At 42.7% G+C, this 22,141-nt stretch overlaps 3 protein-coding genes across 15 annotated transcripts; all 3 read right to left on the reverse strand.

The window, feature by feature from the left end:
* Positions 1–418: 418 nt before the first annotated feature.
* Positions 419–13,488, reverse strand: stx3b (syntaxin 3b). 10 transcript variants are annotated; one of them, XM_040173703.2, is made up of 11 exons: positions 13,071–13,483; positions 8,650–8,724; positions 8,364–8,463; positions 8,204–8,278; positions 8,011–8,081; positions 7,630–7,738; positions 7,472–7,545; positions 6,750–6,884; positions 5,508–5,618; positions 1,157–1,250; positions 419–1,069 (listed from the first exon to the last, which is right to left on the reverse strand). In XM_040173703.2, the coding sequence occupies exons 1-10, from the start codon at positions 13,098–13,100 to the stop codon at positions 1,173–1,175; spliced, it is 858 nt and encodes a 285-aa protein (XP_040029637.1). In that variant the 5' UTR covers positions 13,101–13,483; the 3' UTR covers positions 419–1,069; positions 1,157–1,172. The 10 variants fall into 10 exon arrangements, 7 of the variants coding, with proteins under 7 accessions (XP_040029637.1, XP_077957256.1, XP_040029635.2 ...); XM_078101130.1 differs by lacking the exon at positions 13,071–13,483 and adding an exon at positions 10,237–10,374; XR_013467393.1 differs by lacking the exons at positions 419–1,069; positions 1,157–1,250; positions 5,508–5,618 and adding exons at positions 1,656–3,741; positions 4,129–4,245; positions 5,932–6,042 and having other exon boundaries at positions 6,324–6,884.
* Positions 13,489–14,775: 1,287 nt separating this feature from the next.
* On the reverse strand, positions 14,776–17,940 carry ran (RAN, member RAS oncogene family). The gene is made up of 7 exons (XM_040173706.2): positions 17,641–17,940; positions 16,674–16,732; positions 16,422–16,506; positions 15,833–15,958; positions 15,558–15,745; positions 15,272–15,442; positions 14,776–15,145 (listed from the first exon to the last, which is right to left on the reverse strand). Exons 2-7 carry the CDS (start codon positions 16,704–16,706, stop codon positions 15,101–15,103), a joined length of 648 nt encoding a protein of 215 aa, XP_040029640.1. The 5' UTR covers positions 16,707–16,732; positions 17,641–17,940; the 3' UTR covers positions 14,776–15,100.
* A 313-nt stretch (positions 17,941–18,253) lies between these two features.
* Positions 18,254–22,137, reverse strand: ndufs8b (NADH:ubiquinone oxidoreductase core subunit S8b). 4 transcript variants are annotated; one of them, XM_078101131.1, is made up of 7 exons: positions 21,997–22,137; positions 21,089–21,168; positions 20,938–20,997; positions 20,705–20,794; positions 19,967–20,139; positions 19,174–19,302; positions 18,254–18,777 (listed from the first exon to the last, which is right to left on the reverse strand). In XM_078101131.1, exons 2-7 carry the CDS (start codon positions 21,135–21,137, stop codon positions 18,646–18,648), a joined length of 633 nt encoding a protein of 210 aa, XP_077957257.1. In that variant the 5' UTR covers positions 21,138–21,168; positions 21,997–22,137; the 3' UTR covers positions 18,254–18,645. The 4 variants fall into 4 exon arrangements, with proteins under 4 accessions (XP_077957257.1, XP_077957259.1, XP_077957258.1 ...); XM_078101133.1 differs by lacking the exon at positions 21,997–22,137 and adding an exon at positions 21,838–21,933; XM_078101132.1 differs by lacking the exon at positions 21,997–22,137 and adding an exon at positions 21,283–21,315.
* Between the last annotated feature and the right edge of the window lie 4 nt (positions 22,138–22,141).

Raw genomic sequence — 22,141 nt, forward strand, 5'->3', positions numbered from 1 at the left:
TATCTTGAAAGATTAATAGTAAACAGTATTTTGAAACTATGTTCCTGTGCTGCTCTAATAATAAATCTCCTTCTTGGGGATGATCAAACGTAAGCTTAAACTAATTTGCATTCCAAAAAGAATTTATCCTGCAAACGCGAAGGAACAAAAGGAGCGCATCCTTGTTTAGACCCCGCCCCCATGGGTTGTCAATGGGCCGGGCGGACCAATGGTTCGCAAGAAGAGCGCGATGGTGACTGAAATGAGGTCAGGGAAGCCGTTCATACACATATGTCAAACGGTGCCTCGCCGTACATTTCCCGTAGCTTAGTCGTAGATTTAAATGAGAAAGGTGTACGGTTTTAATAAGCCGCCCATGCATACAGACTGAGCCACGCAGAACCATTTGACACAGGAAGCGAAGCACACACACAATTGGTACAATAACGCACAGAAATCATTTATTACATAACAGGCTTTACAGGCTTGACACGCAGCTAGTGAGCCGGTGGAAGCCGCTGATACGGAAAAGACCATCAGTGCATACAGACAGATCACACCCAACAAAACCACACAGAATTTATTCAAATTATAACAACACATGTCAAAAAATAACACTTAAAATTATATTTTCGACCTGCGCACAAATGTGCATGAACATGAACAGACTTTGGAGCCAACAACATATACAAGAAATGTTACAATAAAAATGTATTTTTTTAAATGAATCTTTCGAAATAACTTCCCGACAATAAACCAATCCTCTCTAAGCACCACCGGGAGGCGGTCGACCACAACCGACCAGAATGGTGCAAAAACGATTTTACGCCTGATGTTAAGCCATCTGGATAATGAACAGGCAGACAGAGAAAAAGCTATACATTTATAACATGTTTTCAAACACTTCATACAGTAAGAAAATGATTCAAAAAGATTAACAAAAGGTCAAGTGCACAGGACAGATGTGTTTCAATTCCTTTTTAAATACTTAAGATTTTAAAATAGATTGAAGTAACAGTAAGGGTAGACACGGGGAAGCACTTTAGGAAACTTTCCTTTTTTTTCTTTGACACTCTCTCCCATAGAAACACTACAAAGACAAAAAAAATGAGCTTATTTAACATTCAGTGTGAAATAAGGCAATGCATAGTGTTAAAGGCTGACGCAGGTGTTTTACCTGCATAAGAACCCTTTTATGAGAAGAAGCTGTAGAGATAGGAGAATCCAACGATTCCAATGATGGCACAGCATAAAGTAATCATCATCTTTTTCTGTTGATTTGATGAATAAAAACAGCCAGTCAGACATCATCTAACACAATTCAATTATTCCCAAAAATGGATACACCAATTTGAGGAAATGACCGATTGAAAGGAGAACAAAGAGTTACAGATATCAGGGTGTGTGTGTGTGTGTGTAAAAAGAGAGAGGAAAGGTGACAAACTTACCTTGAAACATGTTAACCAGGCTTTAAAAAGTGCACTTTGCAACACATTGGTTAACATGCTGTATCAACAAACTGCTGACAACTACAACCGTCCCGTTAAAACACACACACACACACACACACAATAACATGCAGTCAGACATTTTACCATATCAGTTACTCTTTTACTTTCAATCATCCACAAACGGGACATGCACAACTTGGAAAGTAAACACCATAGTCAACAAAGTCATTAAAAAACATAAAATCTTTAATTTTCATTACAAATCTGTGGCACCGTAGTTCTGTACAGTGTGCCACTGCTCCGGTTTCTCCTTCTGCTCTTGGTGGTGTGCGAACACTTGAATAGAAAGGAGCATTAGCACTGAGCAGTCAATGGACGAGGAGCAGCGTGTGGTCGAAAAGGCCGAGCTGCTCAACCAGAATTAAAAAAGGAACCATTCATGCTCCGGTTTCACAGAAACTTCCCTCAGCGACAGCGGCCACCATAATGCACTGGAAATTCTAAAGGTGACGTCTGCAAAACTCCTACATGTCAACGCCCGTCTCTCAAGGATGGGGAGTAACGTTTCTGATGCGGTCTTTGTTTAAACAGCTGGCGTCACCTTTAACTGCCAAATGAAAGCTTGTGGGTGACAACATGTGCACTGCGGTTCCCTCCAACAAGAACAAAGCACTTACTTAAATGGTTCCCAAACAGAATTAAAGCCAATTCATCAGAAACCCCAAAACTAATGCAGTCCAATACCACGGACAAGCGATGAATCCTTTCAGTTTAACAAACCGTGGCAAGATAAAATCGACAAAAGGTACATCGGTAAAACATTACGTTAAATACACTCATGGTTGGGAGTGTTTTAGATGTGTCGATTTGACTCCACTGTCTATTAGAAGGCCGCACTTGATGGTGCTGTTGAATTGTGATCTCTTAAGCTGCGACGTTTGCAGCCAGTAGATCCATAACGTTTACCCAGCATTCCTCCACTGCCCGTAGGTAGGATTTATTGCTGCGCTGTGGTGTTAAAGCATTAGTTTCAGATAGTTGTACCCAATGAACTGGCAACTGAGGTAAACATTTACAGTAGGAATATAACGAGATTAAAAACATGCCAGGAAATGTATATCGCACTAGTAAAGACTCACCAGTAAGAGACATCTTGGTTATTTACAGTGTCCCTTTACACTTCACCCTGTGGGTTCAACTTCCCTAAATGACCAAAGTCATTAAAAAGTATCATAAATATATTACTATTACCTACTTATAGGGCTGTTCTGGCCCGGAGATTGAAGTAGTTGCCGTTACCACTCTCTCCTTTGGCATTACGTCTTTACAGCATTTTAACAATAAAGTCAATCGTGTCTCTAAGTGTAGACGGTCGAGGTGGTTTGTAACAAGTAAGCAAAGACGCAGAACAAATATTTAGGCATGTCTCTAAAGCAATGGATGCATGTGAATGTACCCGACGGTGCTTTTTATCTTTCTGCTCATCTAACCTGCACTTGTGTTTGAATTCACGAGGACCTCCTTTGTACTTAAATGAACCACTGAGCTCTACAAACTGAAGAATCATAAGTGAGCACACCGATCCTCTTCAAGTTGAAAGAACTGAGAACTATTCAGGGCTGGATACCAACAACACTAAAATTGATAACGCTATTATTCCCATCTGAACCTAATCTCAGAAAGAAGGACATAGTGAAATGTGAAAAGTGCTAAAACATTTCCCGAAACCAACACAATAAAAACACAGTAAATATACAGTAGCTAGCTTTTCAATCACAGAATGTGTCGTGGCTCATAAAAAGTAAAGAATCAGGAGAAGGAGGAGGAGATCTACAAGGCCTCTCACGGGTCCCACTTACCGGACTTCAAAGTTAATTTCCCTAAATGCTTCTGGGCTGATTCTTTGGCATCGAATGTTACACAATGAAATGTTAAGTGACGTTATGATCAGTTATTTCCCAAATCTCTCGTTTCCTCATTTGCAGCAGAGCATCCTCAAACCGTCCAAACAAACCCTAACACACCAGTACGGACGGTTCTGGTTGGATACAACGTTTTAAGAACATTCCTGAGCTCTTCTTGTTTTATCCAGCGAGCAAATGCGTTGCAGGTATTTGTCGTGCAAACATTTTATCCGTACGGAGTCATCAAGGTTTCTCTTTGGCGCGCCGGCTGACGGAGAATAGGATGGAGCGGATGATAAATAACTGATGACAAGAGCAGCAGTCCAGTGATGGTGTCGAGGGGGGAGGATGGCGGTGAGGAAGATGAGAACATCCACAGCACAGACTACAACAGTTATGATCATGTTCTGCTGAGAGGGGGAGAGAGAGAGAGAGAGAGAGAAAAGACAATGGGAGATTAATGACGGGGGACGTGAGAACATCGGGACATTATTTAAAAAACTTACCCCAGCTGAAATAATAACTCCCTTCAAGCAATGCTTTGTTTGTTCAGCAGTAACAGGAGGGGGGGAAACACAGACACCCAAGAACCTCAAATACACACAAACACACCTCAAGTGAGCCCTGTGGATGGAAAGACAACAAACAAACACACACACACACACACACACACACACACGCACACACGCACACAAAACCAGGAAGAAAAGAGCATGCAACCCCTTTTTCAAAGCACGCCTCCTGCCCACACCCATTGTAGCTCTACAGAGCTTGTTTGCTGCAGAGTTACTCACCCTTAGCGCTCCTCTTATTCAAATAGCTCATCATCTATTCAATCCCACAGACAACCCGATTATGAGAGCTAGTAAGCCCAGCAAGACCGCCACAACCACCATTATTATCACCGTTTTCTGTTGGGAACAACCAAGTACATACAGTGCCGTCAGGACGAGTCTCAGTGGGAACCAACAATAAGAACATTGACTTGGGCAAACGTGATCACGTCTACCTTACATTGCACTTTCGCAACTGTTGCACGCATGCATTTGTTCATTATAAACCAACAATGGCTGAATAAAGAATGTGAATTCCACTTGTAGCTCGGTAAACATAAAAACATCTTGCTAGAGTGTGATGAAACCAGTTATGTTTTGGTGCAGCAGTGTTGACTTTATGTTCACTTAAAGTATAAAAAGGTTATTTTCATCAGCACGTTTTAACAGCCTGAAGCTAACAAGCAACATCCTGAAACACCCCAAAGAAAAACAAAGACTAACATCGACACCGTGAGCAAACTGTAAAGAAAAGCCAATGTTAGGGATAAAGCTGAAGAGAAACAACAGAGAGAAAGAAGAGCGTAGAAGCTGTCTGTGTGTGTGTGTGTGTGTGTGTTTGTGTGTGTAGGCATGGGTTGGAGGCAGAGCCACCGACCAGGTACGAGGGTCACGGGTCACAGGTCATCACATGTGAGGATCAAGTTAACGATCAGGGTCTTGAGGGTGGGGACGGTCTTCATTCTGGCAGGTTTCCCAAAAGCACCTTTGTGTTAAAAGCCATTTAAGATGGTACACAACTGCACAGCAGAACAGAGTTTTCACATCTCTTTAAAACAATTTATCAGAAGAATAATCATTGCATCTTTCAGCGTGACGATCACATAGTAAAGAGGAGAAATAAAGTAATTATGACACAAAGCTCCTCAGCAGGAACGCGTGTTTGATTGCTCTTAATCGTGTCACATTGCGTTGAGGTCACTCCGGTCAACGCGGTTTTTCTGCAGCAGTGCAGAGGAGGCCGTTTTTATGCTTTTAACGCTCTGTTGGAACCAGTGTTGACCTCGTATAATCTGGAATAGTGCAGTCTGAGCAATTCCCTTTAACTACTGTTCTGTGGTTCAGCAGACGCATCTCCAGCGTTCCAAGTGCACGTCCACAGTGGAGTAATCAGATTACTCCAATCGTATTCAAACACAAGGTCGGCGTTGCAGCTCAAATCGGACTCAATAATTGTCCTGTTTTACTAAATCTAATCCCCATCTCTCTCCTCTTTGTTCTGCTTTGAATGTAAACAGCGTTACTCTGAGATGGTTGGCTTTCTATTGTGAACAAATCAAATCCAATTATCTCTGCTGCTTTTGGGAAACCGGCCACTCCTCCCGACTGTGGTCACTCACACGGCGAGCCTCCTGCTGAAACTTGGCAGCTTTCTTAGTGTCTGCTACGGCCCGCTCCACGAAGCCCACTGACTGGTCCATGTTGCTCTCAATCCTCTCGATTATTCCCCCCTGACATGGGGCCACGGCGTCAGAGGTGACCAAAAGCAGCGACAAAACCCCCCCAGAGAAACAAAACAACGGGAGGGAGAGAGAGAGAGAGAGAGAGGGGGGGGTGCAGAGAAGGAAAGAGCACAAAAAGCCAAGCACATTTAATGCATTCAGTTGCGTGCGATTGCCGATCTGTCTGCAGGCCAAGGGGAGTGTGATCTCTATGCAAACTGTGTTTGAATGTTGTAATGATGCTGATAAGAAGAAGAAAGAAGAAAAGAAAACGCACACGAAGAGGTGAGCAGCAGACCGGAGCAGCCGTCGGCTACGTTACCTTGCGCGCTTTAGCCTGGTGCCTAATGGCTTTTTTGGTCTGTTCCTTAGCCACAACTATATGGTCCAGTGACTTGGATACATTCTGCTCTATGTTGTCAACTATGTCACCCTGCAAAACAGAAAAACAATCAATGAGGAATAGAGCAACACAAAGAACCTCTGAGAATATTGGTTCAAATAAAAAAAGTAATCCAAACTGATCCATATTTTCCACATACTGGCACTTTTACTGTCAAAACATCTAATGTTAATAAAGCCACGGTTTCAATAATGACTCCATGAGGAGCCGTGTTTGGAATGTCTTAAAACCTGAAAATAGAAATGGCAAAAGAAGACAGAGAGCATCGGGAGGAAATCACAAAGCCCGGCCAGCGGGAGTGCGGCACTTACCTCAAACAAGCCTTTCCCTCAGACAGCATGGTTCAAGCAGTAAGAAACATGTGGTTAAACTCATAGTACTTTTTCATAAACAGTGGCTGACTGATGAACAGTATGCATCGGTACTAATTCTAGGGGGGGGGGAAGTGTGCACTCGTGTCTACGCGTACATCTTACTAAATGCATTGGTGTCGGTACCATCAATGTTGGGGGACGGGGCGGTGGTGGCAGTGACAATAAAAGGTGCAAAGAGGTGTAAGAAAGGCATGCAGCTGGAAAAGAGGAAACAGATGCAGAGAAATAAACCGGTGAAAATGAGTTGAACACAGTCAGGATGAAACACAAAGCCACGAGGGACAGTAAAGAATGAATGAATGAATGAATGAAAGCAATGAGGAGGTCCGGAGGCAAGTGGAGGGATGGAACGGGGCAGCGTACCTGGCTCTCCACCAGCATGGCGATGTCTACAAACATATCGTGCAGCTCCTTGATGCTGCTCTCCAGACGGACAATGTCTTTGTGCCTGGCTTCAATCTCACTCAGAGCTTGTTTAGAGATCCCAGCGTCCACAATCTGTGGACAGGAGGGGGTCAGGCCCAGTTCAGACAGACATCCACAACACAAGAGTTTCAAGGACGCTTGGTCTCCGGGTCACATTGTGTAGGATTTGGTTGCAATCCCTCTACTCCTCCTTTTCCAACCCGTAACGTGAACCGGGCTAACAGATACATCCTCCCCACTGTGCTATTCGCCCCTTTAAAGACCACTGCAGCTTTAAAAGACAGTTCATTTCTAAAAAAAATCTAAAACATACAACTCGCACAGTAGGCATAGAGGCTCTCCCACCAGTTGAAATGCATGGTGCACGTGTGGGAGTCCGATCACACTGGTGCTCGGTTTCAAGCAGCTCAACAGAGGCTTAGTCTTTGCCCATCGGCTTTTGGGGGTTTGCAACACGAAGGAAGCAGGAGAGAGCGAACTGACTTGGAGTCCAACGGGACAAATCCAGAGCAGAGCTAATCTTTGACCAGACGATACCAGGCTCTTTGAGCTTTACTGAAGGGTTTGTCCGTTCCACCACATTATGATCACTGCCAAGGCTCACTGGACGTTACTAATGGTGGAGATTACTGCGCACACACACAAACACACACGATTACCCCTGCAGTAAACACAGCAGCGTTGCCGCTCTCCAACATCTCATCCAGTTCATCATCTGTTGTTGCTTTTCCAGCTGGAGAGGGAGGAGCAGAGGACAAAACGGCTTAAGACAAAGAAGACTGTGAGATCATCAGATGATTTGATGGCTGCCACTCACTGATCTCTAGTTGTCTCTTGATACGTCCTTTACTCCGCTCTCTGAAGTCCACCTGGGCTTCATTATACTTTGTCATTACCTCCACAAACTTCCTGGACAGGACTGCGTGCTGGGAGACAACAGGGAGAAAAATGAATTGGCACAGAAGTAATCTCAATTAAATTGATCAAAATAACAATTATAGGACTAATACATAAATAAATAAACACAAATACATCTTTTCACATTAAAGAAATATATTATTATAACGAATCAAATTACAATGTGCTGTAGTTATTTTCTTTAAAATATATATTTTTCCTCTTCCCCCTTTCTTTCTTAACCAAAAGCCTGTCAAGTTTGAGATATAAATAGAGAAAACTTCGGCTGGACTTCATTTACCTGTGATTTACGTATCCGCATGTCAGCTGACACCCTCTCCTGTTCCTCTGACTCCAAATTCCTCTCGATGGCTGGGAAGCAAAGACACTACTGGTTCAACCTCAACGTTCCACATTAAAGCACTTAAACACCATTTCATTCCATGACAAGCTACGTGTGTGTGTGTGTGTGTGTGTAAGGCAGACAGACTCACTCTTGAGTTTGTTTCTTGCATTGTTAGCCATCTTCTTTATGTCATTGGTGATTGCCTCCAAGTCATCCTGTGTTTCTGGAAACAAAGAAAGAGCATGGATGACAACATTTGTCGAGAAGAGGAAAATGAGCAGGTGCAGGAAGACAAGCTGGGATCTTACTCTGATCTGATGTGGGAGCCGACAGGATGACAGAGAAAATCTTTTTGACTTCAGACACATTCTCATCAATTTTATCGATACTGTTCCTGATGTCCTCAATCTGCAACAAACGCACAGTCGGACATCATCAATCAGAAGTGCGTGTGGATGACAACATTGAAATGTTTCGCCGTGCGCGGCCTCCATAAAACACAAGGGATTATTCAACCTACCATATACCATTAAAATATTTCAACCCAACATATTGCCTTTTTTCCTAAACATTTTTTGATTTTTCGCCACCGACCTGAAGGAAGAATTCGTCCATGAAGGCTGCATTGTCCACACAAATCTCCACCTCGTCGTCATCTTGATCACACGTCTAACAGAACAAACGCAGAGTAAGTAGTTTGTTTCACTGCTGAGTGAAGTCTTATTAAAACATGATACAAGTAGGAAAATGTAATAAAAACAGGTTTTACAAATGATATAAGGTGATAATTATTGGGCTTCAGGAGGTGCCAGCGCATTGCGCTACCTGTGCAACAAGGCTAGCTGTTTGCTGCTAAGCTAAGATAACTGGCTGCTAGCAGGGACAGTGGAATTAATCTTCTTATATCACTCTGAAAAAGAAAAAAAATGAAATCCTTTATTTCTATATAAACACTGCAATAAGCTTATCTGTAAAGAATAAAGAAGAAAATTAGCTACATGTTATCAAAAAAGGGAAAAGCAAATAATCAACTAATAATCTGTCGAATAGCAGGTAAATAAAACTATTCATCTGACCAAGCATCAGTTTTCTATACGCCCCAAATAACATGAACAAAAAGTGTTCATCTTGAAAAACCCCGTTAGACAGAATTCTGCTGTGAAAATACTGACAATTTCTTAAACTATTTGAACGTCCAATAATGGTCATAAAGTCATTCTTTCTCGGGGTAAAAAGTCAGGGGACCGTGAACAGGCTTAATAATGAAACTGCTTCCTGTTCAGCAGCTCAGCTGTGACGGCCGCAAATATTGGTGCGTTCCTCATCAGCCTGCACCCAATCACATCCATCAGGAAGTTTCCCTCTGGTGAAGTCACACACGTCATAAGGTAAAGTCGGTAAACAAGGTAAAAGAATAGGGCCGGGCTCCAGGAACTCTCCCTTCTTTTTTTTTTTTTTCCATCGCCTGTAGAAACTACAGGAAAGGCAAAACAGGCATCACAGAGCCGCCGGGCAGAAGTAGAACGCGGAAAGAAGCTCACTTCGCTCCCTCCCCTTTATTCACTTCTACATTTTAGAAACAATTGGGTTTCACCTGAGCAACCACAGGCATTCGAGCCGTTTTGAAATGGGTGACAGGGTCGAGTCGAGTCGAGTCACTTGACTTTCCCCCGGAGAAAGTCAGACGGTGTCAAAGTCAAGGAATGGAAAATACCTGTCGACTAGGCGGCTCTCTCGTATCAGCCTCCAAACAAGCCATCTGAATAGATATTCCACTTTATCTACACTACCCTGGAATAACCATGATATTTTTTAACTTCCAAAAACAAAGGGTCAAATAAAACAAATGATTGTATCACATCGACGAGGATTGATTTTTCTCTATTTTCAGACATTTTATAAACAAAATTAGTAGTCGAGAAAATAGCTGAATGGATTAATCACTGATGGAAATAAGCACAGTTGCAGCCCTTCGACGTACATTTAATGCACGTCGTCCATTCGATGTGTCTTTCTACCTTTCGTCTACAATTTGAATTGCAAATGCAGCCATTTGGTTCAGGCTGCTGAAACCAACAACAGTTGTCAGGTAGCACAGAGTTCTCTGGACACACACACACACACACACACACACACACAGCTTGTTTTCATAACTCTCTGTGACTTATTCGGCAAACTTACAGCTGTATCCCTCTGGCATAAACAATATGCTCCCTCACACAGCATTTCTGCAAAAGAGAGATAAGAACAAGCGAGACTTCCTTCCAGCGTCTCTTATTCAGCAGAAATAAGGTCAAAGGGACGGTTGTGTGATACAAACGCTTCTAAAAGAATAAAAAAACAGGCCACAGCCAAACACACACGTTGTTATAGCAGAACCGTTCGATCCGCACAGACGGAGGGACTAAACTCACCTGGCCGTCCTATGACTCAACCGGGAAACACCTGTTAGCAGACCTGCTTTGTCACGTTCATGATGATCTAAATGTTACCCATAACGCATTTACCTTTTACTTTACTATTGTTGTGAAATAACACACTTTAATCCTTATTAGGAAATTAATAAATATATTGTGGACAACTAGATTTAAGGCCACATTGGTGATACTGTTGACAAAGACCTAACAGATTGGATTTGACCCCTTTTCGGCCTCATGCTGTTACACGAGGATAAAGCAGAGATAGAGCATGAGGGACTGATATGTCAGCTCGGTTGCTGGCTTGTTCCTTTTATTCAAATTCACTTAATTACGGCGGTTCTGCATACAAAACGTCACCATGTCATGCGTCGTCAGCCCCCCCCCCCCCCCCCCCCCCCCGTTGACTAACGGAGGTCATCCGATCGGCCTCTACAAACTACCATTGAACGAACTCAGCATACGTGTTCACACACGCATTGTAGCAATGTATTAAAAAGCCTCAAGTGACCCGGTGAGGTGTATTTGGATACAAAAACACAATCCAGAAAGTACTACAAGCCCCTCCCTGGACATTTCCTGTGATTTACTGTCAGACTTTGTCTCCAAGGATCGTAAATGACGGGCAAAGGATGAAGTGAGCTGAAAATGCAGTCATATAAAAGATAAGACCAAACAGTGGTAGAGCTGCAGCTATTACAGTACTAATCAATCAAACGGCTCCGAGCAAAAAAGTAAGGCTTCGGGACGTTGTGCTGCACAAACAACTCGTGTGGTCGCACCATTTCGCACTCTCTTAAAACCCTTTGGCTGCTTGCTCACTCTCACTCGTGATAACACATGTGAGTGCGACACCCAACCCCTGAACACAACAGTTTTTACACCTTTGGTGTTTTAGACCGGGTGTTTGGCAGAGAAGCACATTCACGCTTGTTTTTGTGTTTTGCGATGCCTTGGCGCCCATTGCTGCCCCGGGGACTGGTGAGCAACGTGTGGGCCGTTTCTATCCAATAACATAATAAACAAACAATGAAGGGTTCCAACCAACATGCCAAGTAGCTGATGCAAGATGAATTCAAGCCCAATCCACTAGTTTTTGCCACGGGATGATTAAAAAAAAATAAGGAATTAGCCATAAACCAGAACAGCTGCTGGACGAGGACATGAGGTCGGATTTACATCGGCATTGTGACAGAAAAACAAAATGCTCCATCGGGACTCGAGTCAATGCAATGCTTAAAAAACTCCCTGTGTCCGAAAACATGTTTAGATACCAGGAGGGTGATGGCACAGAGGGTCCTCTTACCATGAAACCATATGGCTCCTTCATCCACTTGTGTTATAACTATTTTTTTAAACTGCAAGAAACTGTGTTGAAGGCTTTCTAACAGTTTGAGCTTTCACATGTGACCGTCGCCCCGAGTGAAACCACAGCGCTTCTTGTTGCTCATCTTTATCAAGCCAATCAGCTGACATACGCACCAAAAAGCTACTGCCGACACGTTACACTCAAGGAGGGAAATGAAGCGGGTGGGCGATAGACGTGGATAGGAAGGACTGACAAAGAAAGAGATTAGAGGCCACCAGGACAAGAGTACATAGCCTTAGCCTTGTTTTACAGGTGTACAAGTATAAAGTATAAGGGACTTTAGTGACTGGCCCACTCGCTGTCTGTACTTCCTTTGCACGAAAAGAAGTCATTTGTGAGAGATTACACAGTCCTGAGGGGGGATACTGCAAATATTTGGCCGGCAGTGTCAGGTAGCTATGGCAACATACCCTGACTTGGGTTACAAATGGACCAAGGCCTCAAACTCCCCCAGTGAGGATAAATTCACTGTCATTAACTCCAGTCTGAATGGGGGGAGGTATAAATATAATGGAAGTGTGCTGCTGTTTAAGACTTGGAACTCAGCTGTGATGGATAAATACAAAAAGGTAAAAGAAGATTCTGGTTCATTCTACTGTCCATTCTATCTATAAAAAAAATTAATATATATATATATATATATATATATAAAAAAATATATTTTTTTTTTTTCTTCTTTACTGTAAGCATTGATTAATCACTTTCTGAATACTTCCGACAGTCATATAAATTAAATACATAATACACATGTTGACCAGAGACTGATTGGTCGATTAACTTAACTGCCCGCCGATCAAATTAATCTGGTGTTAAACTATCGCGTGGAAAGTACCATATGTCGTTACATTCACAAACATCCCAATTGAGGATTTAATATGCATTACATCTGTGGACACAGTTCCACCGATAGCTCTCCCATTTACTCTCATAATAAGATGACATAAAACTGTCCGCTGCGTGTCAGAAACCTTTGGTCGCTTTCCCCATCACCCCCATTTCAAACCATCTCCACTTGCAGTGTTACTGTATCCATCCCGAGTTACGTCATCACAACGTGGATAACTAGTTTAGATCATTACTGGGGTTGTGTTTCAGCCATTTGAGCTACATTTAGAATAGTAAAAACAGTAAATGTTTTTTCCTCTCGCCCTGTCATGTGTTTGTGCACCATTGAAGTGGACTGAGGAAGAGGAAAAGAGGACAATTGACGTTTCCTGAACGTTACTTACCGCTTTGAGTTGCTCCAATCGGTCCTTCATGTTTGTCAAGGTTCCTTAAACACCTTTAAAACTAAAAGAAATTACCACAATTCTGTGAAAAATCCCTTCAAAAAGAAAAAAGGTCCCAGTCTCTGAATTGCTGAACCGGCTGGCAAAGCAAGCTGTCCGAAGGAAACCCACCGCCGGCAAGAACCGCAATTAAACTCCGCAAAAGTCTTCACGGAGGTGCGGGAGAAAACGACTTTTTCACAAAAGCGGAGTCCTCCCGTCGTTTTTTCCATACAATATGGCTGCTGGGTTTAAAAGCAGGGGTTTTTCTTTGCTAAATCTCCTCGCCCAGGGGATTAAAACAACAGTTGTGTAGAGACGAATAATCTGTCCCTCCACTGACCAGCAGTAATCATTCTAAAACGCACTTTTCTGGTTCACGCATGCGCAGACAGCTCCTCTGACACAAAGCCACACCCCGAGCCACCTGCACGTGATGCGTTCATGTTTAGTGGGAATGTTAATTCTTTTATTTTTGCTTAAAAGTTGAATATTGACCATCCCAGGAGAAAACGGATACATGTGAATTTAATGTGGTACATGGTCTCACTTAACCCACTGTTCTTGATGTACTGGTATCTTTAAAATAATTTTGTTGTGCATGCAAATTTTCCGTGTAACTCTTTATGGAAGACAAGTCACACGCAAAGTGCAAATGTTGTAGAAGCCGCGGGGGTATGATGATTTATTTCTTTTTTGGAAGTGCAAAATCAGACAATTTAATGTCAGGTATTACGTTTTTTTTTTCTTCACAGCCAATTGAGATTCCACAATGTTGGAAAAACCAAATGCTAGAAAACAATCTCACCACAAGGCACACTGCTACGGGGCTTTAGGTCATATTCCACCTCGCGCTCAGTAGGAAAATCAAGGTCTAAAGAAATTTGAGTTTATTATTGGTAATTTCACCCAAAACGTTCAGGGTCTGAGAGTAGTTTCCGTTTCATATTTCCGCTTTTATAGAGTAACTTGAACGTAGGTTATCATACTAGCATTTCTTTATGGCCATGGTATAGTTAGAGGCAGTGTATTCAGAGCGTCAGCCAAATAATTATCGGCCATATATACTACACTGCTTCCAAAGTCAATTACAGGAGGAAAAACTGGTCTTCATAAAATGGGGCACATTTGTGAGTCTAAGAATTTAGTTGTCCCCAAAATCTTTTATATGGGTATCAGATGCGTGGAACTCGTTCAGCCGTAGACACAGGTAATTAATTGAAATGAGTCAAGCCTCAATTTGTGGAGTTACTGCATGATGTTAAGAAGCATTCAAACCCTGATAGTAGTTAGTCGGGTGGAAGCCACGCGCCACGATGAGCGTGCGGCGTAAACCTGTTTCGTAATCCAGGGGGCGGTCTTACACTGAGAACGTGCCTGACACCTGGCGGCCGCCGCGGGTTCCAACAGAGCGATTTAAAATACACTTCTAAACAGGAATAGTCCCTAAAGCAGAGTTTTGGGCAGTTGTTCTAGAAAGCGGAATAAAAACATAAAATAATGCGGTATCGCATTAGGCCTTTCTCATAAAGTGCATTTATCAAAAATACATTTGTTTTTTTACTATGACATGTCAAACGTCTTCACTGAAAAATGCCTCTTCGTTTTAAACTGTCCTCTGAAACTGGAGAGTCTGATCCTCAAGGAAATTAAGTCAACATGCATGTTATATTGAGAATGTTTTTATTCAAAGTTTACTCCCCGTAGTGCTTCCAAAACACCGTACAACAGCATTATGTGAGCTGGGCAAGTGCAGTGGAGGGTGCTCGATGATGAAGAGTAGCATGTTGCCATGCCTACAACAACACTAGGGTGGGTGTGTCTTATACAGTGAAATTAGAACTACAACTTTTCCACCAGATTCTTAGTTTTAAAACAAACAAAAGGAATTCAAAAATAAAAAATCTGAAAGGGGATTTTACAGTAAGGGGCAAAACTTCAACAACTTCCGGTCGACATCAGGGGGTGAGAGGGAACATTCAGGTAACAGGTTAGAGGTCATCTTCCTCATCTGGCAGCGCCGTTTGTGATGCAACCTGGACAGGAAACGATATGACATTACAAACCAAGTTTTTTCCCTCTGAACCGTCAAAGAAGTTACTGGAATAAAATGGACTACACAGTAACCCAAACACACACTGCAAGCGTATGGTCATACTCACTTGAAGCTCTTTCTCGTACTGTGCAGCAAGGGTGGGGTCCATTTGGACTTCTGGAGGAGCAAGGGCAGGCATCGCCACAAACTCCAGGTTGGGGTCTCCAATTAACTTCCTCGCTAGCCACAGGAAGGGCTTCTCAAAGTTGTAGTTACTCTTGGCAGAAATGTCGTAGTACTGGAGGACAGAGCAATTTATTAGTTGGAAATGAATGCCTGCTAAAATTAACGCACAACTGATTAGTTCATTAGAAACGTATAAATGTTCTTCACTTTGGGATAATTGTTATTACCTGCAGGTTCTTCTTGCGATGAAACACAATGGCCTTGGCTTTGACTTTACGGTCTTTGATGTCCACCTTGTTACCGCAGAGGACAATGGGAATGTTCTCACAGACACGGACAAGATCACGATGCCAGTTGGGCACGTTCTTATAGGTAACTCGAGAGGTGACGTCGAACATGATGATGGCACACTGAGCTGTGAAGGTATTAAATGACAGGGTTTTAATTTAAAATCAACTGGGCAGAACAACCAAAACAGCACGGCAAGGCTTGCAACAGGCACCTTGAATGTAGTATCCATCTCTCAGGCCTCCAAACTTCTCCTGACCAGCTGTGTCCCACACATTGTACTTGATAGCTCCTCTGTTTGTGTGGAACATCAGCGGGTGCACCTCTACTCCGAGAGTAGCTGGAATGACAAAGATGAGATTAATGGGAGCAAGAACGGTGAAAATGGTTAAAAATAAAGCCTCTTGGGGGTAGTTGCAGTATCGTTCTGGCGAATGAGGATTTATTGAAATTGATTCATTAGCACTATATTGAAGTGAAAATCTACACATGTGTTTGTTGCTTTTCTCTACTGGATTTCCTTTGGCATATAGTGATGCATGATATGGATTATTAGGATAATAAAGTGCAAAAGAGCTGGATCACCACAGTCATGCAGAATCCAAAATTCAAATTAAGCGGTAAAACAAACAAAAAAACTCAGTTTTTATTCAATCTAACCATCCACCCATTCATACTCATAACAACATTGATGGAAAACAATCTTTCAGACGTTTATTTCTCACACAGCATAGAAGTTCCGACTACCTACACCACCACGGTGAGATTAAGCCAGTTGAACGTCTGAGTCTTCTGGAACTTACCGACATATTTCTTCTCAAACTCTCCTGTAATGTGCCTCTTCACGAAGGTGGTTTTCCCGGTGCCTCCATCTCCCACTAGGACGAGCTGGCGGGCAGGGGAGAGAAAGGGGGGGGGGGGGGGGTCAGACTGGTTGTTTCTAGTCGGATGCACTGACCGTTAGCTCAGCTAGCTTAAATGCCACATGCATCTTTTACCGCACCGCACGTCTGGAGAGAGACGAACATGCGTGACGTTGTACAGACAAATCTTACCTTGAACACCGCCACCGGGTTACACTGGGCCATTGAGTCCGCCGTGATTGCGATTTTACCTAAAAAGAAAGAAAAGGCGGGGTGGTTAGCACGTTTCCCCCCTTCATCCTGGTTTCTGTAGCGTCCGGTTATCGCGATCAGTTGCGTTGAGCTAACGTTATCGGTGTTAGCAAAGACCACGATGGACCTCACATTTGGGGGGGAATACGCTAAGTAATTGAGTTAGATACAAAGGGTCACGTTGAAGCGATTTACTTTAGTCAACAGCTAAAACTCCACCGCTGGCTAACTTGTTAGCTTGTTGATAGCAAATATATTCATGCTAACGCTGTGACGCGCCAACGTGCAACGTTAGCGCTATTTTTTTAAGTTCAAATTTCGCTGCGTTTCGTAATAAGTAACTCTGGATTTGAGGGCGCGAATTAGTACTAATCTCGCTTTTAACCCGCGTTTAAAAGGCAGATCGGCGGCCAGCTAACGTTTAGCCGGAGTGCGACATCCGACGGACGACCGCACTTTTTCCCTTGTTCGAGGGGAACAATCGGAGTTGAAGATTAGCTTCTGCGTTCCGTGTTGTGATTGAGTGACACATTGAATAATTGGCAAAGTCGAGATGCCCTCGCGCATTTACAGTTTGTTCGGTGAAAAAGTAGTAAGTGCACTTAACTTAATTGGGGAAATATGGACTGAAAAAGTAGTGGAGTGGCGGAGGGCTGTTCCTGCTAACCTGTTAGCTAGCAACGCATGGAAGCCATTCTTTTCACAGAGCTAACAGGCTACGTTAGCACAAGAGAAACGATGGCCTAACGCCGCCGCTGGAGCCTCGCAGGGCCACGAGCCGCACGCACCACAGACCCAAGCGCTACCTTCACGTTTCCCGTTGCTTTAAGTGACTTTCCCGAAAAACGCACACGCTTGAATACAAGATGGCCTATAACGAGTGGAAAAACCCCACGTAGAGACTCACCTAGCCGGTACCACCAACAAGAGAGAAAAGAGGGTAAATGGCTGCGTTCGCGGGAGATTCAGCGTGGACTGTGAGTCAGTTTCCGCCCATATCACGTGACACCGCAGCGGCAAAAAAAAGCGCCCTATGAGACGCCCGCCTTCCTCAGAGCGTGATTCAGCACGTCAGCTAATCTAAACGAGCCGCCGATAACCAATCACGCGTGTTAAACACGGCGTTGGTTAATCCTGCGTCAAATTGATACACCCTTGTATTGCATCGCGGTGTAACGACACGTCGCACCTTGCTCATGAAATGATCAGGAGTAATTATAAGGGCAGCAACTGTGATGATAATTGACGTTATTTTATTGATGGATCAAATACTTAATTGGCCTAATTGTCTGCCGCGTGACAAGCGCTCATCTCCACTTGCACTTTTATCATATGAAGCAGAGAAAGTTGAATCAATTAGTGGTTTTATTGACCAGTCAAAGATATTTACTGTGATATAAATCTTAGAGGCAGCAAAATCCTCACAATTCCACAGCAAGATACAGGGATTGTTTGAATTGAATCTCCAGGTAATCAACTAATTGCTTCAGCGCTAGCTTCGATGTAATAGGAATCAATGGTTTGAGTTTTTAAAACATGATTTATTTCAGTATCTTAAATTACATTACATAAATATACTCTTTTAGAAATGTCTTCGGCATCACACCGATTAAAAATAAACACATATTTTAAAGTGCAGCATCAAATTGTCCACCAGAGGCTATACGATTATAATCTACTAATCTGTTTATAAAATTCAACATCATCCATGTTTTCAATACAATAACTATACAATACAATAACAGTTTACATATATTCTTAGTTCTGACAACAGAATTTGAGACTGCTGACGGCTTCACTGCTCATTCGTTATTCACTTGAATGTCTTTAACGCTACAAATAATCTCTTTAATGCAATGGAGGACGATAAAATATATACCGCTTGAAACATTTTTGCACACAGTGTACACATTTATCTGTACAAATAGTCCGCCTGTATGTTGGCTGCTATCTCAGCCTCCCACTGGTCTCCGTTGTTGAGGAGCTTCTCTTTGTTGTACAGCAGCTCCTCGTGGGTCTCTGTGGAGAACTCAAAGTTTGGACCCTGAGTGATGGAATAAAATACACATTAAACGTCAGTAGGTTTAAAGTCACAGAGATTAGCTCCATTTTCTACATTTAGGGTTTAGGGGTGGGTTGACTTCTAAATGACCCCTTTCATAGAAGGTAGGAATTGACTTTAGATAAGCAATCTGCGACATGCAACGCAACCCTACAAAACACTTTGTTGGAAGCACGCAGTATTGTATACTTACAGTAAGAATAAATACAAATAATGAATGTGAAACTGATACAAGTCTAACTTTCCAAAAATATCCACTCACACATTAATTGTTTTTATTAAATACATATTTCAAGTGGCACAAATACAGTTTAGTCAGGCAACAGCCATCTTGGTTCAGCTCTGTATCTTATCTATACAGATTGAGCTTTTTCCCACCTGAACGACGGCATCAACAGGACAGGCTTCCTGGCAGAAGCCACAGTAGATACATTTGGTCATATCAATGTCATAGCGTGTGGTTCTTCTGCTGCCATCGGCTCGAGTCTCAGCTTCAATGGTGATGGCCTGAAATTCCACAAAGGGAGAAAATAGACGAGACGAAACTAAAGCCACGTTTCAGCATTGAGGTGATCAAAGCCTAATAAGTGAGATTATTTGAGTATTGACGATGGTGATATATTAACTAGTCTGTAGAAATCACATCACAGCATTAACAGAATAGAGGATGCTCAATAGATTTCTATGTTAATAGGGTGAAGCATTCAAGAATTAGCAGCAATAAAAATTAAGCTACATGCTTTTCTTTGGGGCGGTTTTTGGTGTGTTTTTGTGTCTGCGAGAGAGAGAATTTACTGTATGGGCAACAAGATATAATAATGTTGTTAAGAATCTGTGACTATACTGCAAATAAATAAACTGAAAGGCAGAATTTGTGGGGTTTTCTTTACAGAATTTTCAAGCAAAATAATACCCAGATGTTTTAAGAGGTGCAGATTGGTTCAACATTTTCTTTTCATCCAAGCATGCTCCCTCAACGCATCCCATGTTTGTAGCGTTTGCCACTGCCTTAGACTGCTGCTATAGGACACTGTAGTACACGTTATACTCGTCCTACAGTGAGAAAAGGCAAAAATGAAGATCTGATAATAATGCATGGCGGCCCCTTAAAATAAACCACAGTGATTGTGCTTATCTCTTCCTAGCTGCAACTGAGTGTTTGCGTGTTCACCTGAGCGGGGCAGATGGCCTCACACAGCTTACAGGCGATGCAGCGCTCCTCTCCATTGGGGTAGCGGCGGAGGGCGTGCTCTCCCCTGAAGCGAGGGGACAGGGGGCCCTTCTCAAACGGGTAGTTGATGGTGGCTGGTTCACGGAACAGGTAACTCATAGTCATCGCCAGACCTGCAGGTATGAGCAAAATCCCAAAATTGGAAGATCTTTTGGAATATTCTGAATTGCCTCCCGTCTGTGGCTTATTTGATCATCTATAATATATTGTTTCATGTTATTTCCTTGACCAGTTGGGTGGGACAATATTTGGAAAATGTCCCTCAAACTGGATTTGTAAATAGGGAATCGCTTGTGGACTTTTATTCATTTATATTTATCGCATTGGCGTGTTGGTAATGTGCTACCACTTAATAACTGTGACTCCTGCTCCTTTACTCTTTGTACATGAATTAATATACATTTGGTGCGCTACTGAGCATTCACAGCAACAGACGCTTGGGGCATGTGGAATTGACTCAAATTGAAAATTTCTCTTTGTTGTCAGGCAGCAACATTTCACCTGATAGTGTGACTCATTTGTTCCTTTTGAATACTTTTAGAGCGCTATGAACTTTATCCGGCTTTGACAGACAATAGTACGATAGAACTTCAAGAGTTGGATCTCAAAAAATAAAGAACAACACCAGGCCTGATGCACAGTATGGTCTTTCTGCATAGCGATCCCAGTATGTGTGACCTCTAAAGAGTTCCGTCCACAGGAGGGTTGTTGCAGCCCGGTCGGTGATGGACCGCAGGTCTGTCGGCAGCTCCTGAGCGTTCACATACTCTAAGAGGAGAACAGGGGGAGAGGGGAGAGCGTGCTTAGATCATTGCATATGTAGGGGTACACCCAGAGTGTGGACAGTTACACATACAACAGATGACGATTCGTTCATTCCACTGTGAATAGCTTTAGTTGCTAGTACTTACTGTAGCCCTCTCTCTGGACGGTGAGACTGAATGGGCGACAAAGACCACATCCTAACGTGGCTGGAGAAACAAACATTCAATGGGGTCATGATACATTTAAAACATTAAGCTGTTATAGCTTTTAACGACTGCTGCTCCTGTAGTAGCCTACCTGGCTTTGAATAGCAGTAGAGAAGACGCAGACTCCCTGTGGCAGACATGTACTGCAATACTTTATATCAATAGGAGGAGCTAAAGTAGATAGAGGAAACCTCCATTATTGCAATGCATGTAAATATATCCACGCTGAAAACAAAAAGGGACTGAAGAGAGGGAGGAAAGATGCCATGGAAGTTAACTGCGTACATGCTTCCCCCGCATCCTCTAATCATGCGCTCCTAATTCCTGCTCTGCGTCAGCGGTGTGCTACGTTCACGGCCCTCCGACAGAATGGGACGTACGGAGAACAAAACCAGTCTTTACGATTTAGGGGATTATTCATTTATTATGATATTGCACCTGTTGTTAGACAGCAACCACACCATAGAAACGGAAATCACCATACAAATAAGACGTTGACGTTTTGCTGTGGCAAATATTAGATGGTGCTTTAGGAAGTGAAATAAAATGTAAACAACTGTAGTATTTATAGTCTATTTCAATTAGCTAATTTCCCCCACGATAGTTTCTCCCAACATTTTGAAATCGGTTTGGAGGCACGTGAACAATACTTTCCGATGAGAGGTCAATCCAGCAAATCGCATTAATGCTGTTGCATCACATTAACTCCCCATTACAAATAAACTAGCAAAGTGTGTCTTTAGTTAGCTTAACGTTTCCCGATGACGCAGTTTCCTAAAACCACGTTTGTTCGGTTGATTAATGAAATTTGTTCAAAAGTTGAAGGTTCGCAACACTCACTTGAGACCCGTTTGATGAAATACTGTCGACACGTCACTCAACAAGTCACCCCTCAATAACATGAAGCACGTACATTATTTATTAAACGGAATATTACAAGCTAAAACTATTTCTGCACAGTTTCTATTACAGAAGCGTATAATGGTGACTTAGACCTACCTGTCACAAGTTATCGATTATCAGCTGCAGACAGACAACGGTCCCTGAACTGCGCAATTGTGTTTATGTTGCATTCAGGTGCTCCTCGTTCATTTTGTCTGAAGATATTTCACTATGCGATACTTTTCACATTGTTTTAACTGTA

The sequence above is a fragment of the Gasterosteus aculeatus genome, chromosome 4 (genome assembly GCF_964276395.1).
Source record: "Gasterosteus aculeatus chromosome 4, fGasAcu3.hap1.1, whole genome shotgun sequence".
Classification (NCBI taxonomy): Eukaryota; Metazoa; Chordata; class Actinopteri; order Perciformes; family Gasterosteidae; genus Gasterosteus; species Gasterosteus aculeatus.

Excerpts from the sequence above, each read along its gene's own strand:
- stx3b (XM_078101127.1), bottom strand. The coding sequence starts at position 10,281 with ATGCTGTGTGAGGGAGCATATTGTTTATGCCAGAGGGATACAGCT. Across the intron at positions 8,464-8,649 it reads TGGACGAATTCTTCCTTCAG|ATTGAGGACATCAGGAACAG; the intron begins GTCGGTGGCGAA and ends CGTTTGTTGCAG. Across the intron at positions 8,279-8,363 it reads GGCTCCCACATCAGATCAGA|AAACACAGGATGACTTGGAG; the intron begins GTAAGATCCCAG and ends CTTTGTTTCCAG.
- ran (XM_040173706.2), bottom strand. The coding sequence starts at position 16,706 with ATGGCCCAGTGTAACCCGGTGGCGGTGTTCAAG. Across the intron at positions 16,507-16,673 it reads ACCCGGTGGCGGTGTTCAAG|CTCGTCCTAGTGGGAGATGG; the intron begins GTAAGATTTGTC and ends CCTGCCCGCCAG. Across the intron at positions 15,746-15,832 it reads AGATGGATACTACATTCAAG|CTCAGTGTGCCATCATCATG; the intron begins GTGCCTGTTGCA and ends ATACCTTCACAG.
- ndufs8b (XM_078101131.1), bottom strand. The coding sequence starts at position 21,137 with ATGTCTGCCACAGGGAGTCTGCGTCTTCTCTACTGCTATTCAAAGCCA. Across the intron at positions 20,795-20,937 it reads CGTCCAGAGAGAGGGCTACA|AGTATGTGAACGCTCAGGAG; the intron begins GTAAGTACTAGC and ends TTCTCCTCTTAG. Across the intron at positions 18,778-19,173 it reads CTGTTGATGCCGTCGTTCAG|GGTCCAAACTTTGAGTTCTC; the intron begins GTGGGAAAAAGC and ends TCCATCACTCAG.